This window comes from Scyliorhinus canicula, chromosome 4 (genome assembly GCF_902713615.1).
Source record: "Scyliorhinus canicula chromosome 4, sScyCan1.1, whole genome shotgun sequence".
NCBI classification, from domain to species: Eukaryota; Metazoa; Chordata; class Chondrichthyes; order Carcharhiniformes; family Scyliorhinidae; genus Scyliorhinus; species Scyliorhinus canicula.
The window spans coordinates 192,281,483-192,301,084 of NC_052149.1; the positions used below are offsets into that span (position 1 = coordinate 192,281,483).

A 19,602-nucleotide genomic window follows, 5' to 3' on the forward strand; every position below is an offset into this window, starting at 1 on the left:
TAGGTCTACTTAAAGTGTTATGACAGGTGCTGAAGGACATTCAAGGCTTCTGCAAGAACCAGATGTTACCAACATGGAGCTTGTAAGAACACCAGGTTAAATTCCAACAGATTTTTTGGTATCACTAGCTTTCGGAGTGTAGCTCCTTCATCAGATGAGTGAAACATGGATCTAAGAGTAGGCATTCTCTTTGGAATACAGCGTCATAGAGAGGATGAGCAGAGGTGACACAGAGTGGGACAATCTGCTAGAAGAGGGAGAAGAGAAGGAAGAAGTGTTCTCAGCATTAGGCCATATCCATCTAGAGTGTCTAGGGTGCAATTCTTCTATCTGAACATCAGCAAGGAACAATGAGTAGCCACCTGCACTTCAGTAAATCCTCACTGAAATCTGACCCCTGAAACTGCCATAACTCCAACCCTGGAGCCGGGAAAGCACCAACTTGCCACTGGCTGTGAATTTGTATGTTTACTTTGTGTTTTACTTTTGTAATATACCAATCGGATATTGTGAGGGTCAGTATCAGAGGGAAGGCCCTTATGCCTCCAGGCTGGAGCTGAAGATAATTCCAACATGTTGTAATTTGCTATCCACAGCTGCAGAATGGCGGTCGTTGAGGGTCTCTGGTCAAGGAGAGCTAATAATAGGATGTCTGAGAGAGGCAGGCAGAGTGAGCATTTTGAGGCTTGTCCATGGTCCAGGTTGCAATTGATGCACCACCATATGACAACCCTAAGATATATCCCAAAAGGGATTCCACTCACTCAACGTATAGGAATGTTCCAGCCATTTCCGCTGGTGGGAAATTTCTTTCCTACTGATGGCAAGCCCCTGTCACGGGTCCCCGGAGGAGTGCGCAAACATGGGAAATTCTGTTGACAGTGGCGGAACTAGAAGATCAAGCTACTGCCAATGGAGAAGCACCACCGCTGCTGCAAAATCCCACTCATAGTGTGTGGCCATATGTCGAGAATCATGCAGGTCAATGCCCACTATCTGGCAGTAATCATAATGTCTTCATTCTGTGCAGTCAGCTGTGTCACCTGGATCTGAGCTATTATAGCAAACCAAAATGTTGCTATAGTGATACAAAATATATCCATTGAATAGATGGCTCATGACTCCATTGTGCAGTCTGGTACAAGTGAACAGCATGCACTTGAGGGCTAACAGTGGTTAGCACAGTTGCTTCACAGCTCCAGGGTCCCAGGTTCGATTCCCGGCTGTGGTCACTGTCGGTGTGGAGTTTGCACGTTCTCCCTGTGTCTGTGTGGGTTTCCTCCGGGTGCTCCCGTTTCCTCCCACAGTCCAAAGATGTGCAGGTTAGGTGGATTGGCCATGCTAAATTGCCCTTCGTGTTCAAAAAGGTTAGGTAGTTACTGGATTACGGGAATACAGTGGAGGCGTGGGCTTAAGTAGCAGACGCAAGACAGTCCAAGAGCTGGTGCAGACGCGATGGGCCGAATGGCCTTCTTCTGCTCTGTAAATTCTATGATTCTATGTTGTGGAACAAATTGTGATAGAGCAGGCCATTGGTCAGCTGAAACAAACTCCGGCTTTCTGAACTGCTCTGATGGGATCCTGCATTATGTGGCAGAGAGGCTGTCGAGATTTGTGCTGGGCTGTTGCACCCTGCACCACTCTAACCATCTTGAGGGCACAGCTCTTCACAGCAGCTAGAGGGTGAACTCCAAACCTGCACTCACCAAGAATCCAACACATTACCGACCATCTGTCCACTTGTCCACAATGCAAAAATAACGACCGACACAAATTAAACATTCCAAATTCATAAATCAAAGCACACTGCATTGCATAAAAATGTAAACTAATCATCCTTGAACATTTCCTTACGCCTGTCTTCCATGTGCCATTTCCTGTCCTTTTGCTTCTATACGGTGCAACCAACCACAGTCACTGCAACTTGGCTGCTGACTTTCAGAGTTGTGACGTGGGTCGGGCGAGGGGGGGGGGAGAATAGCGGGAGGGTGTGAAGAATGTCAGGAGGCCCTCGCGCTATTCTCCCAACCGGCGTGGGGGGCGGAGAATCGCCCCCGGAATGTTTGCTTTCTTTCAGGTTTTGAAGTTTAAACAGGGAGTGACTGGAGCTGTCTCTTAATTAAAAATGTTTTCCTGGGTGTGGAAGCGGGTACTTGGAAGCGGTTACTTGGGATGTTTTACAAAGGGTGACTAAAACAAAACTTTTGGGTTTGGCGGAATGGCTGCAGTTAACCTTATCTGAAGGCCGAGGATGATAGAGATAATACGAACAATAGCTCAGCATTTAAATTTACCAGAGACACAGCCTGAATCATTGGAATTAGCCAGAATTCAATTACAAATGAAACAATTAGAAATGCACGAGAAAGATAAACTGAAAGACACAGAACTGAAGAAATTGGAAATAGAAGAAAAGGGAAGAGAGCGGGCAGGAAAGGAAAGAGAGAGGAATTTCCAAAAGGAAATGGAAAGGAGAAGCTTGAGGTAGAAATGGAAAGATTAGCAAAGGAAGAAAGAGATAAGGAAAAAGAGAGGTTAGCACTAGCAGAAACAAAGGAGAAGGAGAGAGAATTTGAACTTTGGAATCTGGAACTGCAAAGAGAACATCAACGGAAAACGTTGAAGGCAGAAGCTGAGGATGGTCTAGAATAAGGAGAAACATACCCTAATCAAAAGCTTAGTAGGGATATGTTTAAATATATTCAAGCATTGACAAGATTTTATGAGAAAGATGTGGAAGCCTCTTTTTAAGCTCATTTGAGCAAGTGGCTAAACAATTAAAATGGCCAAAGGCCAAGACCATGTGGGTAGTGTTGGTTCATACAAAGTTGGGAGGAAGAGCTAGTGAAGTGTTTGCATCGATATCAGAGGAGGTATATAGGGATTATAATGAGATGAGAAAAATCACATTAAGTGCATATGAACTAATGCCAGAAGCCTATATACATAAATTTAGAAATCTAAGGAAAGAACCAGATCAGACATGTACAGAATTTGAAAGAATTAAACTAAGTAGGTTTGATAGGTGGTTAAGACATTAAAAATAGACCAAAAGTATGATGCTCTTAAGGAAATGATTATTTTGGAAGAATTTAAAGATTTAAAGATGAAGCAGTGAGAACTCATGTGGACGAGCAAAGAGTTAAAATTGCTAGACTTGCATCAGAAATGGCAGATGATTTTGAATTGGTTCAGAAAGCAAAGTCTGGTTTTCGAAATCATATCAATCTGTGAAGGACAGAAACTGGGAAAATGAGAGATTCACAGATGGTCAAGGCAAGGAAAGTCTAGTTGGTGATGTTAAGGAGAGTTTGCCTCAGGTTCAAAAGGAAACCTAAGATAGTGAAGTCTGCTCTGGGATCGTTTTGACTGGCTGCGGACAATAGCAAGTGCACTGACAGAGTTACAGTTGTGGGAGGAGAGTGAATCTCAAGATGATAGCTTGAGAGAGGATTGTACCTCGTGAAGCCATTACCTCTAACTGGGCAACACCTCAGAGGACAGATTGCTGGACTGCTCTGAGACTTTGCAAGCCCATTTGACCATCTGTGTACGCAGCCATGGTTACAGCAGTCAGAGTTTGTGCGGCAGTCAGCTTAGCTTGCATGAGAATTGTCTGGCATTCCACTGCAGCACCTAAATGTTGGGTAGCTCCTGCATTTGTTACAATGGAATCTAAGTTGTCAGCCATTGCATTATAATTGGGCCCATAAGTGCTGTCACGAAGTTGTCAACCATCTCCATGCGGAAAAGGATGTTGCTAAGTTGATGCCAAACATGCTCCTTGACATTGCGGGCAAGGTGTCTGGCAGAGGTGTTAATGCACAAGCACTCATTCTGGGGGTGAGGGGGAGCACTGTAAGGGGGAGGGGTGAACACTGTTTGTGTTATATGTTAGCAATTTGGACGTGAACGTGGGGAGCACGATTGGGAAATTTGCAGATGACACAAAGATTGGCCGACTGGTAGACAATTCAGAGAGGATAGCTACAATCTTCAGAATGTTATAGATGGATTGATGGAGTGCGCAACGAAGTGGCAGATGGAACTTAACACAGCAAAATGTGAGGTCATGCAATTTGGAAGGTCAAACAGTTACAGGGAGTACACAATAAATGAAAAATGAAATGAAAACCGCTTATTGTCACAAGTAGGCTTCAAATGAAGTTACTGTGAAAAGCCCCTAGTCGCCACATTCCGGCGCCTGTTCGGGGAGGCTGGTACGGGAAATGGGAATATACTAAAAGGGGTAGATGAAGTGAGACATCTTGGCGTACAAGTACACAGGTCCCTAAAGACAACAGTTCAAGTAGACAAGGTTGTTAAGAAAGCATAAGGAATGTTCTTCTTCATTGGCAGAGGTATAGAGTATAAAAGTAAGGATATAATGTTGGAATTGCATGGGACACTGGTGAGGCCACAACTGGAGTATTGTGTGCAGTTCTGGTGACCACATTATGGGAAGGACATAATTGCTCTGGAGAGAGTACAGAGGAGGTTTACGAGAATGTTGCCAGGGCTAGAAAAGTGTGGCTACGAGGATAGATTGGATAGGTTGGAGTTATTTTCCAAGGAACAAAGAAGGCTGAGGGGTGAATTAATTGTGATGTACAAAAGTATGAGGGGAAGAGATAGAGTGGACAGGATAAAATGGTTTCCCTTGGTGAAGAATTCTAGAACCAGGGGGCATAGATTGAAGATAAGCGGCAGCACGGTAGCACAAGTGGAGAGCACTGTGGCATCACAGTGCCAAGGTCCCAGGTTCGATTCCCTGCTGGGTCACTGTCTGTGCGGAGTCTGCATGTTCTCCCCATGTCTGCGTGGGTTTCCTCCGGGTGCTCCGGTTTCCTCCCACAAGTCCAAAGACGTGCGGGTTAGGTGGATTGGCCATGCTAAATTGCCCTTAGTGACGAAAAAAGGTTGGGTGGGGTTACTAGGATATGGGGATAGGGGGAAAGTAGGGGCTTGGGTGGGTCGGTGTAGACTCCATCCACACTGTATGTTCTATGTTCTAAGGTGTAGAGGGGACACAAGGAAGACCTTTTTTACGCAGAGGGTAGTCGGAGTCTGGAATTCGCTGCCCAAGCTGAAGGTCGAGGCAGAGTACCCAAACCCTTTTAAAAAGTACCTGGACCGGCACCTTAAGTACTCTAAGCTCCAGGAAGGTGGGATTATAAAGGGCACCTGGGTGTCTTCAGGATGGCATGAACAAGATGGGCCAAATGGCCTCCTTATGTGCTGTAACTTTCTATGATTCTATATAGTGCTCCCCCATATAGAAATCCACAGAATGGTATAGAGCTCCCATGTAGAATTCCCTCCCTCCCCCATATAGAGCTCTCTCCCCCCAATATAATGCTCCACAATATAGAGAAACATAGAATGGTATAGAGCTCCCATATGAAGCTCCCTCCCTCCATATAGAGCTCCCTCCCTCCCCCCTTATAATGCTCCCCCCATATAGAGATCCATAGAATGGATATAGAGCTCCCATATAGATCTCCATCCCTCCCCCCATATAGCACTCCCTCCAATTTAGAGCTCCTTCTCCCTCCCATGTAGTGCTCACCCCATAAAGAGATCCATAGAATGGTATGGAGTTCCCATAAAGAGCTTCCTGCCCCTATATAGAGCTCCCTCCCTACATATAGAGCTCCTCTCTCCCCCTATATAGTGCTCCCCCTCCCACCATATAGTGCTCACCCCACTTCCCCCATATAGTGCTCACTGCACCTTCCAGCTGCTCCCCCGATAGTACTGACCCCCTACTAGCTATGTATTTGCATTGTGTATCTACTGTATGTCTTATGTTTTTCATGTATGGAACGATCTGTCTGGACAGTACGCAGAACAATACTTTTCACTGGACCTCGGTACACATGAAAATAAACCCAAATCCAATCCAATGCTCCCACACAGTGCTCACCCCTTTTGCACCTCACACCTCCTCTCCCGACTCACCTTTTGTAACCCCTGCCTCCTGTCCGGCCGATGTAGTCAGCATTGTTGAGGAGTAGGGGTTGCAATGAGCATTTTTGTGATTTCATTGGGTGAGGGGGTTGAACGTTGCTGAGGGGTGAGGGTGGAGCTTAACACTGTCAGCGGGTCACAGATGTGCAATCTCGAGGTTGGCAGCTCCATAGAGAACAATACAAGTCAATTCAGTGAAAACAGACCTTAGGGGTATGTCGTCAGTTTATAACAAGAAAAGGGGGCATGGCTGCAGTCCAACTATTTGCCTCCCCATTGTGCTCGTCGCTGCTGGAGCTGGGATCAGAAAGTGGAAGACTCCAGCGTAAAATGGTAAATGCACAGGTTAAATCGGTGCCAGCGTCGGACACACCCTCTTTGGACGGATGATCTGGGCCTATGATGGAGAAGCAATTAACAAAACAAGTCCAATGCTGAACTGTACATCCAAGAGTGCAGGTCAGGGAAAGTTCTTGTCAGCACATGCTCCTCTGATTAGACCACATCCCAAATAGTGTGCCGAGATCTGGCTGCTAACCCACAAGGGAAACATTTAAGCAAACAAGCAATTTGGAGAGGAGTCATAAGCTTGGTCCCTCGAGTTTGAAACACTTCATAAAAAATTGATAAACTTGAGCTTTACAGCCTTTATAGAGCCACACAAGATATTTAAAACACTGAGATTGTAAAACCAAACCATTACTTCAAATTACACTGTGACAGTAGGTGAAGAAGCAGAGATTATAACCCGCGTTTTCGGAAAATTATCCATGACAAGTTTGACCTTGAATTTGGGCTCCAAGACAAACTACAATTTGCATTTATGTCGCGCCTTTAGCACAATGATACTTTCACAGCTTTTTACAAGTGTTATTAAACAAATTTGACAGAGACACATAAAGAGATATTAGGATAAATGATTAAAAGCTTGGTTGAAGAGTTGAGTTTAATGAACATCTTAAAAGCGAGCAGAGGTGGAGAAACAGAGATTTAGGAAGGTAATTCAAGAATTTGAGCTGTCGCAGTTGATGGCATAGCTGCCATTGGCAGAGAGATTAAAATTAGGAATACTCGGCAGGCCAGAGATTACGGGGATCTGTAAGGTGGATGGAAATTAGAAAAGCAAATTACTGCAGATGCTGGAATCTGAAACAAAAACAGAAAATGCTGGACAATCTCTGCAGGTCTGACAGCCTCTGTGGAGAGAGAAGGGAGCTAATGTTTCCAGTTGGGATGACTCTTTGTCAAAGCTAGAAAGAATTGGAAATAGGATGGGAATGATACTGTTATGGGGGGCAGTGGGGCTGGGTAGAGGGGCCGGGTAAGGTGGAGATTGACAAAGATGTCGTGGACAGAAAGTCAAAGAGACTGTAAATGGTGGAGTTAATGACTGAGACAGGTGCTGATGGTGGCACATTAAGACCTTGGCCGGGACTCTCCGTCGTGCCGCACCAGTTTTCTGGTGTGCCTCATCCCTGCCGGCAGCGGGATTCTCCGTCCCATCAGCTGCCCAATGGGGTTTCCCATTGTGGGCAGCCCCACACCGCCAGGAAATCCCCGGGCATGGGGGCGTTGCTGGCGTAAGGGAGATTCCTGACAGCGGAGAATCCAGCCCAGTGTTTTTCAAACTTTTTCCCCAGGACCCACTTTTACCAACCAGCCGGCCTTCGGGACCCACGCTCTCCGACCTTCGCAAACCATGGCGGCCGTCTTCGCGACCTTCGCCGGCCAACCTTAGCAACTCACTATTTTTGCTCACCTTTAATGCGACAGGTGAGCCTGCTTTGTCCTCACGATCTCACTCCAATCAGGTTCCCAGAAGGAGAGGGCTATGCGCATATCAGGTGCAGAGTTCAGCCGGTTCCTTTGTACTGTCTTCATCTTTGTGAAGATAGAGAATCCAACCTCACACATGTAGATCATTATGAAGGACAATAGCAATAAAATGTTTGTTTTACTCAGCATTCCTTGGAGATGCTATTCCAGAATGCTGACAGCTTCATGGACTTGTGGCGTGTTTGCAATGTGCTGTCACACGTGAGACGCAGAAGTTCAGTCTCTTCATTTGGAGTCGGCTGTAAGTTAATAATTGACTCTGGGGCCTCAAACTCAAAGGATTTTTCACCCACTTCTTCTCTTTCAAAATCTGAAATTTATCCCCTGGAAAGTAGTGACAAAAGTCTATTGATCAGCGCAGCAAGATGTGCCTGAATAAGGCTTACCAGTCTATTAACACTTTTCTTCAATGATCCATCTTCAGTTCTTCACTTGCTTGCTTGCAGCTAGAGAATGGAGGAATCTCTCCTCCATGATTTTGCGCCAAAATCAAGCACGGACATACAAGGCGCGCAATGTCAGCGCACATCTTCATTTCTGGGGATAGACCGTCGACTAATATCCATCATAAGCCCACCGACTCCCACAGCTACCTTGATGACAGCTCTTCACAGCCTGTAAGGACTCCATCCCATTCTCCCAGTTTGTTTGCCTCCGTCGCATCTGTTCCGATGATGCCACTTTCCAAAATGGTGCTGCTGGGAGGTCTTCAATTTTTCTTAATTGTGGTTTCCCACCCACTGTGGTCAATGGGGCTCTCAACCGTGTCTGACCCATCTCCCACATTTTTGCTTTCACCCTTCTCCTCCGTCCCAGAACCAGGTTAGGGTTCCCTGTGTCCTCACATTTCATCCCACCAGCCTCTGCATTCAAAGAATCATCGTTACCAAAGATGCCAACTCCACAATGATGCCACCACCAAAAACATTTTGCCCTCACTCCCCATCAGCATTCCGCAGCGACATGGCGGCGCGGTGGTTAGCACTGCTGCCTACAGCGCTGAGGACTCGGGTTCGATCCCAGCACCGGATTACTGTCTGTGTGGAGTTTGCACATTCTCCCCATGTCTGCATGGGTCTCACCCCCACAATCCAAAAAATAATTGGGTACTCTAAATTAAAGAAAAGAAAATAATAATATTTTTTTAAAAAGCATTCTGCAGGGACCTTTCCCTCCAGGATACCCTGGGATCGAGGGTAGAAACCTCACGGCCTATGTAGTCGAGATGCTGGGCAACTTAGTGGGGAGGGAAACTTTCCCCAACCCATCAGAAATGGACCAGCGCACAGGTCGCTGCGCCCGAAACCCAGAGCGGGGGAACACCTGAGGGCAGTTATAGCCAAACTGCACCGATACAAAGACAGGGAAACAATCCTGCCCTGAGCCAGGCAAAATACAACCTGCAGATGGGAAGGACATCTCATTTGAGTGTACGAGGACAATGGGGCAGACCTCGCCAAGAGACGGGCCGAATTCAACAGAGCAAAAGCAGCCCTTCACAGGAACAAGGTGCGCTTTGGTATGCTGTACCCAGCGAAACTTTGGGTCACATACCAAGATAGAGAGTATTTCTTCACATCCCCCGCCGACGCAAACAAATTTGCCAATGAACACGGGCTAGAAAACCAACAGCAAGGGTAGAAACACGGGGTAACCCTGGTAAGGGGCAACAACATGCCAATGGGGAGGGGGGCTGTGGCAATGCCAGGCCCCCCCGCCCACACCCCCAACAACATGGCAAGCGCATCCTGAACAAAAAGCAAACCGCTACCCAACAAACCAACATAGGTGGGAAACCAGGCCCCAGCACAAGGGTATGAGAGTAGCGGAGAAGGGTGAGTAAACAGGGGGAGCACAGGGTAGGGCAGGGGAAGAGCGGGCAAAAAAACACAGAGGCTGGGCAGGGGAGAAGCGAGATAGTAACTCCCCAGAGGGGGCTCGTCGCACTAGCAAGAAAGCTAGCACCGGGGACATGCAAAAAAGCAGGGCCGCAGCGCGCCCCAACAGAGGGGACGGCACCAGGCAGAGGGGGGAGAGCAAATGGGGATAGGAGCAGGGTTAAGAGGGACGAAGGAGAGATATATGGGAGAGGGGGAGGGACTGGGGGGCAGCACGGGGGGGGGGGGGGCGGAACACAGGGATGGAGGAACAAACAAGGCTAGAAAGGGAACGGCAATAGGACTACAGAGTGCTGCAACCAAGGGCTCGGAACAAGGAATCGCTGCAAGCATCCACCCAGTACGGCCTCTGGGCGAAGGGAAACTCCAGAGTGAAGGGGGCTACCCGCGTGGCGGCCGCACAGCGGGCGACCATGGCGGAGGCCCCCTGGATGAAGGGAAGCCCTGGAGCGCAGGGGCCCGACTGCATGGAGAGCAGTGACAGCGACTATCCTGGATGGCCCCCCAACAAGGGGGAACCCCGGAGGGCACGGGCACGTCCACCAGGTGAATATGGTTAATCCCACAGGAGCGAGGGGGCAGAAGCCCCCCACCAGGATAGTCACCTAGAACGTAAGGGGACTCAATGGCCCAGTGAAAAAATCCAGAGTCCTCAACCACCTTAGAAACATGAAGGCAGACACAATTTTCCTTCAAGATAGGCACCTGAGAGAGCAGGACCGACTGCGGGTAGGAAAGGGCTGGGTGGGACAAACCTACCATTCCTGTTATGGGACGAGGGCCAGGGGGATGGCAATACTGATCAGCAAATGGATGATGTTTAGGGCGACAAAGATGGTTACGGACCCAGGGGGATGGTACGTCATGGTTAGCGGGACCCTGGACGGGGCACCAGTAGTACTAGTTAACGTGTACGCTCCCAACTGGGACGACATGAGCTTCATCAAGAAGATCATGGCAAAAATCTCTGACATAGCGACGCACCGGCTAATCATGGTGGGGGGACTTCAACTGTGTACAGGATCCAACGACTGACAGATCAAACCTCAAACATGGCACGAGAACTCGGTCACTTTATGGAACAGATGGGAGCGGTGGATCCCTGGAGGTTCACCCACCCTGGGGAGGTGTTTTCCTTCTTCTCCCCAGTACACAACGTATACACCAGAATTGACTTCTGTGGGGAAAACGGTGCTTCCGGGGATAGACAAAGTGGAATACTCCGCAATTGTAATATCAGACCATTCTTCACACTACATGGACGTGAGGCAGGAAACGGGCAGGGCCCAGCGCCCCACATGGAGGTTGGACGTTGCCCTATTAGCTGACAAGGCCTTCAACGAAAAGATATCGCAAGCCATAGCAGAATACACGGAGTACAATCAGAAAGGGGAGGTCTCACCTTCCATGTTCTGGGAAGCACTAAAGGCCGTACTAAGAGGGGAAATCATCGCTTTCAAAGCGCAAAGAGATAGGGAGGAAAGGGCGGATAGGCAGCAGCTGGTCGACTTCATACTGGAAGTTGACCGTAAATATTTCGAGGCCCCGACCGTAGAGCTCCTGGCGGAGAGGAAAGAGGTACAAAGGAACTTTGACCTGCTCTCCACCAGGAAAGCAGTGCTTCAACTCTGCCAGGCACGCGGGACCCTGTACGAACACGGAGACAAAGCCAGCCGCCTGTTGGCACACCAGCTGAGAAAGCAGGCAGCCACCAGAGAAATTGCACAAATTAGGGATACTAGAGGGACATTACAAACTGAGCCAGAAAAGATCAATAAGGCATTCGGGTCCTTTTACCAAGGGCTGTACACCCCAGAGCCTCCAATGGGGAAGTCCGGGATGAAACGGTTCCTTGATGGACTTGACATACCAGTCGTGGGGGAGGGCAGAAAACGGGCCTGGAAGTACCACTAGCACTGGGAGAGATCATGGACAGCATAAGTTCCATGCAGGCGGGGAAGGCACCGGGACTGGACGGATTCCCGGCGGACTTCTACAAAGAATTCGCGACAGCACAGGCCCCACACCTGCGGGAGATGTTCACAGACTCGCTAGCCAGGGGCAGACTGCCACCCATGGTAGCACAGGCCTCAATCTCGTTGATACCTAAGAAATATAAAGACCCAACGGAATGTGGGTCATACAGACCCATCTCACAGCTGAACGCAGATGCTAAAATACTGGCCAAGATTCTAGCCAAAAGGCTAGAAGACTGCATGCCAGAGGTGGTCGCAGAAGACCAGACGGGCTTTGTCAAAGGTAGACAGGTTACCTCCAACATCAGGCGCCTGCTGAACGTGATAATGACCCCCTCCGGGGAGAGAACACCAGAGGTGATCGTCTCCCTAGACACAGAATGGAAATACCTCATAGAGGTACTGGAACGTACCTGGAACAGGACGGGCTTGGAACAGGATTCACCGCTTGGGTAAAACTCCTATACAACGCTCCCATGGCGGGTTTACAAACAAACAATACCAACTCCCGATACTTCCAGCTGCACAGGGGCACCAGACAATGATGTTCACTGTCCCCGCTGCTGTTCGCCCTAGTGATCAAGCCACTAGCAATCGCGCTCAGAGCAGCAAAAAGTTGGAGGGGGATCCGAAGGGGCGCCAGAGAGCACAGAGTCTCACTCTATGCAGATGACCTACTCCTCTACATCTCGGACCCACAAAGCAGCATGGACGGAATCATCACACTCCTGAAAGAGTTTGGCGCCTTATCGGTCTAGAAACTCAACATGAGCAAAAGCGAGATCTTCCCGGTACACCCACAAATAGGGGGGGCAGCAATAACGGGACTGCCGTTTAAACAAGCCCGACTCAAATTCCGCTACCTGGGGATCCAAATAGCCCACGACTGGAAAGGGATCCACAAATGGAACCTCACCAGTCTGATGGAGGAAGTGAAAAAGGACCTGCAAAGATGGAACACACTCCCACTTTCCCTCGCGGGGAAAGTCCAGACGATCAAAATGAAGGTGCTGCCCAGGTACCTCTTCCTATTCAGAGCCATCCGGATCTACGTCTCCAAGGCCTTTTTCAAGGCATTAGACAAACTAATCATGGCGTTCGTATGAGAAGGGAGGGAGCGGGGGGGGGGGGGGGGGGGGGGGGGGGAGAATGCTAGGATCACAAAGAAGGTCCTACAAAAAACAAAATCAAGGGGAGGGCTAGCCCTCCCAAACCTACAATTCTACCACTGGGCGGCGACTGCCGAGTGAATAAGGGGATGGATCAAGGAGCCAGAAGCCGAGTGGGTGCGCACGGAAGAGGCCTCCTGTAAGGGGACACCCCTCCGGGCCCTCGCCACAGCGGCACTCCCATCCCCACCCAAAAAACATTCCAGCAGCCCAGTGGTGATAGCCACCCTCCAATCCTGGAACCAGCTACGGCAGCAGTTTGGCCTGACCAAAATGTCGGACAAAGCTCCCATTTGTAACAACCATAGATTCACAGCAGCACTGACTGACACCACCTTCAAAAGGTGGAGACAGGACGGAGGGACACTGACATACACCGACGGCAGAGTCGCGACACTGGACGAACTGACGGAGAAATTCCAGCTGGCCAGGGGGAACGAGCTAAGGTACCTGCAGCTCAGAAACTTCCTACGGAAGGAGACAAGGACTTACCCACAATCGCCATGACAGACATTACTGGAAGAGTTACTGGACACAAGCATATTAGAGAGAGGAAACTGTAGCGACATGTACGACTGACTGGTAGAAGAGGCCGACACTGTACTGAACGCAACAAGAAGGAAATGGGAGGAGGACCTGGGGATCGAGATAGGGTGGGGACTCTGGAGCGAAGCACTGCATAGGGTCAACTCCACCTCAGCCTGACGAAGCTAAAAGTGGTACATACAGCCCACTTAACAAGAACCCATATGAATAGGTTCTTCCCGGAGGTGGAGGATAGATGTGAACAGTGCCAAGGAGGCTCGGCCAACCACGCCCACATGTTCTGGTCTTGCCCCAGACTTGTGGAGTACTGGACAGCCTTCTTCGAGGATATGTCCAAAGTGGTGGGTGTGAGGGTGGAGCCATGCCCGATAGTGGCGGTCTTCGGGGTTTCGAACCAGCCAGATCTATTCCTGGGGAGGAGGGTGGACTCCCTTGCCTTTGCCTCCTTGATCGCCCGCCGCAGAATCCTGTTCAGCTGGCGGTCAGCACCATCACCCAAAGCTGCAGACTGGCTGTCCGACGTCTCGGAATCTCTCCCAATGGAGAAAATTAAATTCGCCATCCGAGGGTCAGAAGACGTCTTCCACAGAACGTGGGAGCCATTCACCTAATTGTTCCGGGACTTGTTTGTGGCCAACATACAAGCAGGAGAATAGCCAGGTAGCCAGGAACCAGGGGAAAGCAGCCAAAGCATGTGAGGGAGAGATAGACCGGGAGAGGGGGGAAAAACAACTCAGTCAAAGAGGAAGGAAAGGCAAACCGGGGGGGGGGGGGGAAGAGGGAAGAGACAGGGAACAATAGAGGAGAGCCAGGGAGGTAGGTGGGGGGTGTGGGGGGGGGGGGGGGGGGGCAGGGAAACGTTAACAAATCTGACTCCACAGGAACAGAGAAAAAGGAGATTTCAGGCGGAAGACGGGAGGGCCGGCTGAAGAGGCAGTGTGCACTAGAAGACAGCGGCGGCAAAATCCGGCCGGGAGAAGCGAGGGGCAATACCGGCACCAGACACACTCAAGGAGTGCCCTCCGGAAGTGCCTCGCCGGCACAAATGATTGCCCACTTACATATATATAGTACAGATCAGCAAAATATACTCTGTGCAAAAATCCAATTAAAAACATCTATATAAAAAAAAACACCCTCCTCCCACGGCAACTTCCCATGCAATCGCAGAAGGTGTAACACTTGCCCCTTTACCTCTTCTCTGCTCACCATCCAAGGGCCTAAACACTCCTTTCAGGCAAGGAAGCACTTCCCATGCACCTCCTTCAATCTGGTCTATTGCTCCCAATGTGGACTACTCTACATTGGAGAGACTAAACGCAGACGGAGTCACCGCTTTGCACAACATCTTCGATCTGTTTGCAAGCAGGACCCAGACCTCCCTGTCGCTTGCCATTTCAACTCACCATCTTGTTCTCATATCCATATGTCCATCCTTGGCTACAATGTTCCAGTGAAGCTCAGTGCAAACTGGAGGAACAATGCCTCATCTCCCCCCACCCGCCCGACTCCCCCGGCCATGTGTTCCCTGTTCCAGGTTGTCCTTTGACATACTGTTTACCTTTGTTCTGCCATTAACACATTCTGATCTTTCAATGTGCACCATCGGCAACCTTCTCAATCATTATCTCCACCACTCACATTCCCTTTGTCTTTTTGTCCATGACATATTTGTCAATCTCTACCTATTGTTGACCCGCTATCCAGCCTCACTGCTCCATGCACTCTCTTACACAACTGTAGAAATCTGAGACCTGCTGTGATTGTCCTGTATTTTCTGTCATTGTTGTAGGAGGCCTTGGAGGGAATTGAAAAGATGGTGAGAATTTTTTTAATCGAGGCGCTGCGTAACCGGGAGCCATTGTAGATGGGTGAGCATAGAGAGGTCGGTGAATGGGGCTTTGGTGCAAGAACATGGTCAGCAGAGTTTGGAATGACCTCAAGTTTGACTCTATTGGGAATAATCACATTGGCACCATAGCCTTGACTCCAGGTTTGAAAAGAAAATCGTAACCAATTATACAATAACAGCTTCCAGTTTTCCATACTTACTGTAGCATGATGCTTTCCGTAGTACATGAATCTTAATAGTCGGCTTCTTTTGCTGAACTGGTATCAACAGCCCCTCTGGAATACAATTAAATCAGGTTATAACTTTACAGAATTATTTGCCGCTCCCACATAATTGAACATGGATTGTCAAAAAGATTGAAAGTGAAAAATCTGTTTTATCAGAGGTAGTTTGGCCTTGGAAAATAGTTCTCACTTTCAGTTAATCTATATCCTGTCAATTTTGATGATGGACACAAAAGCTTGGTCAAATAATATTGCATCTTTCTATTTTCTGCAATGCTTTAAAAAGATTTTCTGTATGGCTAAGCTGGGTACTTTGTTTTGCAAGGTCAAAAACCATTTTGTATTTCACCATCTAGAGCTGATGCTGGTCCTGTAATTCCTGAGAGAGTGGGTGAGCGACGAAGCATTTGCCTGTACGAGGTAACGTTGCCTCCAGTTCTATTCATTTCCCCTTGGAGATTATTGAGCAGAATTCAGGCCTATCCCCATTGATGCAGCTAAAACTGGAATTCAGCCGCGTGGCTTGGGGAAGGAGGAATCTAACCTGCATTTCTTCAGTCCATAATAACACAGGTTCGGTACTCCAAGGCGCTGCCTCCGTGAGCCATCATGTATCAAAAGACAACACATCCAGTAACAAGCTTGATAATGATCACTTACTAAATTGTTTAGCTTTGCTTGCTAACGTTTTACTGTTGTAAATCCAACATTAGCTGTACAATTAAAACGGCAAATGTTCCCAATGGTACTGCCACTTTCAGTGCTGTTCTATGTACTGCACCATGTTAGTACAAGGCAGAGAGCTTGCCTTTTACTGTTGCTCCTCCTCTATTGCATTCAGCGGTTGGCCAAGGTATGTGTCTCCAACCACTCCTCTCCCTGTCGTAGCAGTGGAGTTCAAATATCACTTCAGGCTGGATTTGAATTTCCAGATCTATATTTGAGAGAGTGTTCTGTTGTTATCAGGATGTCTAATAAATCATTTTGAAACAGTATATAGCCAGTGAAGTGTAAAATTTGAATCTTTAGGCAATTATTGCTTCATACAAATACTTAATAATAATAACCTTCATTATATGTAGCAGATAGCTATTTTCTAAAATCTTTTTCATACCATGTTTCAACCAGTTTCTTTTCAAGCTTGTACCTATAATACTACAAAGCACAGAATGTAAATCATTCTACTTGCGTCACACATGCTGTATGCTAGTGCTAGCCTTCAGTAAATGTGATCATAACTCCTGTGAAAAGGACAGAATTTGACCCTATGTATCCGAGAGCACAGCATTTGTAACTTGATGCCAGTTTAATTCAATGGGATTTTTGGATGTGTGAGCAAAGGGCAAAATAGAAATCAAAACAAAAATGTTAGTTAATTTTAGCACAAGGATAAAAATTGTGCTGAAAAATTCCAAACCTCACTAAAACTGGGTAATTTCTGATGATTTTATCACTTGCTTCCCATTTTAAATTCTAGGCAAAACAGTTTTATGTTAAATTGAATGAATTGTACCTCTGGTAATTGGATGTTTTGTGTTTTATTTACATATTGTTGCATCTATCAGGTTAATTATCAACAATATGTGTGTATAAGTGAGTCACAGCTACCATTAACCTTTTCTAATGTTTCATGGACCTTAGAGTTCACTTTGCTAAACTGGGATTAGTCATACTCCAGAGTACTGCATGTTATTTGTATGTTGCCACATATAAACCTGCGCGTCTATGAAACAATATCCAATGGGCTTTTTTTTGGCTTGTTATTTATTACTCATAGTGCAACTACAGCAAATGATTAGCAGATCATGCACGGTAATAATTTGATCAGTAGCCTGCAGAGGTTTAGAAGCATTGCATTACTTGTTTGGGATTTTTGAGCAACATATTCTCCTTGGGGTTAGTTTCACTGGGGAAATTTCCCCTTGTTTTTCATAAAAACTAGCCTTTGCTTCTAAACAGAGAGCCCATGCCTCCATACTTGGCTTACTGAAATACATCAGGCACCATTGCAAAATCCCCATATCGACGTAAGAGTGAACACGCTCTTAAACCACGGTTCAGGTTAATAACCAGCAGACAAATCTATTAACCTTAACCAGGTAAATCAATAGCATTCCTTCCTGGTAGTATACTGGCAAAAGTTGAAACAATAAAAACAATTTCCCATTGTGAAATCATCTTGACACCCGTGCTTCTTACGTACAGATAACAGAGACTGAGCCTCTGTTAGCTTTAGACAAACTGCTCTCTGGGAGAAAATCAGCTGAGGAAATATCATTCAAAATTATTCACAGTTATAAGGCAAGAAAAATATTTTTTTTATATGTATCTCTCAATAGATTGATAGCCGTTTCTAATACTGAGTCAACAAATGCTTATGTGCCAATGGGTTGGAATTGTAAAGCATGACTACTTAAACATTTCAACTATGACCAAACCATTTAGTCAAAACAACTACTTACAGCGGCAGAATTTGTGGATCTGGGTGTTGACAGTTATTAGCCACAAAGGATTCATTCCTTCCGCTGTGTCTAGTTTTAACTATGAAGATACCATTGTGAAAGAAACTAAACCAATGATATTGACCTCATAAACAAAAATACCTATTTTTGTCACACTGGCCAGAATTCTCTGGCCGTTGGGATTTTCTTTTCCCACTGGCAGCGCACCACCCGCCCATGGGTTTCCCGGCGGAGTGGGGTGGCTTCGGTGGGAAATCCCATTGACAAGCAGCGGGAGTAGAGTATCCCACCGCCAGTGAACAGCGCACTTCCAAGAAACATGCGGCTGGGGAACCGGAGAATCCCAATTCATTTGAAGCTTACTTGTGACAATAAGCGATTTTTATTTTTATTTCACTGTCTTTGATTTGATCCATATTCAGCAAATAAGAGCACAAAGCTGATGTTTACAAGATACAGTTCAGCTTGTTAAATGTTTGGCAATCATTGAAAATCTGGCATTTCAACTCTAGCAAGACTGAAGCTGAAAGAACTCATTTATCATGATTATTTCTGATACCTTTAGTTAGTGGCAATCCAGCCCTCTAGGCCCTTGTTCTATATTTATGCTTCAATCAATCATATTAAATTTAGGACCTTTAATAGGGTTAAAGTTTCTGATAATAAAATTATATCCAGGAATTATAATTCCAAAGCGTTTCTTGAAATCAAAATGAATTATGGTGTAATCCTAAACTGGATTGTGCAAGTTATAGAAAAAAGCTCTGGGATACTTTTTGATAAACAAGAGAACAGTTTCTCCAAACGCTTTCTTTGATATTTGGCTGTAACTTGTCTCTTGGTTTGCCAAGGAGTGAAACAGATATTTATAACAGCTGCAATGGTCTCGCGCATCGTTCTGTTGGATGTGAACCAGAGAGAATATTGACTGACCATTAACCACAATCTATACTGCGACTGAAGGAACTGCAAGGGGTTTATCACTCTGTGATCCAGCTTTTTTTTCTTTTCTCTCTCTACAGAAGGCAGGTTAATTTGCAACAAACAAATATCAAGAACATCCCCCCAAAAAAAGACATCTTACTCATGTCATGCGCAACTGTGTGTTTTATATAATATTTAATCCTTTATGGACTACTTCTCAATTTCAACACAGCTATATTTATCAAATGTCGCCTGTGGGATTGCTCTTGGTAAGTCAGATGGTGTTCAGCTTTACAGCAACAGTGATGTTAGATGACTATACAAAGTAATATTCTGTTGCTAAGGTGCAACTATTTCTCTGTCCCTGTGAGGTCAAAAAGCTCAATCGTAAATATCCCCAAGTTAGTTTCAGATTAATTGTTGGTGAGGGAAATTTATCTTTTGTCATGTTTTTAAACTTCCACCTCAGAAGATAACCCCGAATTGCTCGCTTCTCCATTTTCTGCTTACAACACCAAGAACCCAAGTCTGATAACTGCATGTCAAACAGATACCTGCTGATCTCATGTGGTGATCACATGATAAATTGGAGGCTATGATCACTTTCTTACCTGTCACTCTCTACTTATACTTCTGTCCTTTTGTTCACTCCACCTCTCTCATTTAACTCTCCATGTTATTATTTTTGCCCTCTGCTGTTTGTCTCTTTGCAATTTTCTTGTTTCTTTCCTTTTTAGGTTGGAAT

At 46.7% G+C, this 19,602-nt stretch overlaps 1 protein-coding gene across 5 annotated transcripts in view; it reads right to left on the reverse strand.

Annotated features, from left to right (window-relative positions):
- The window catches only part of myot (myotilin), a 175,882-nt gene that overhangs the window by 141,013 nt on the left and 15,267 nt on the right, over window positions 1-19,602 (reverse strand). For 3 of the 5 annotated variants that reach the window (XM_038795777.1, XM_038795773.1, XM_038795776.1), the window contains exon 2: window positions 15,448-15,522. In XM_038795777.1, the coding sequence (XP_038651705.1) occupies window positions 15,448-15,474 (27 nt within the window). In that variant the 5' untranslated portion in view covers window positions 15,475-15,522. Of the gene's footprint in view, window positions 1-15,447; window positions 15,523-16,015; window positions 16,279-19,602 lie in introns of those variants that run through there. The other 2 variants (XM_038795774.1, XM_038795775.1) reach the window with 2 other exon arrangements.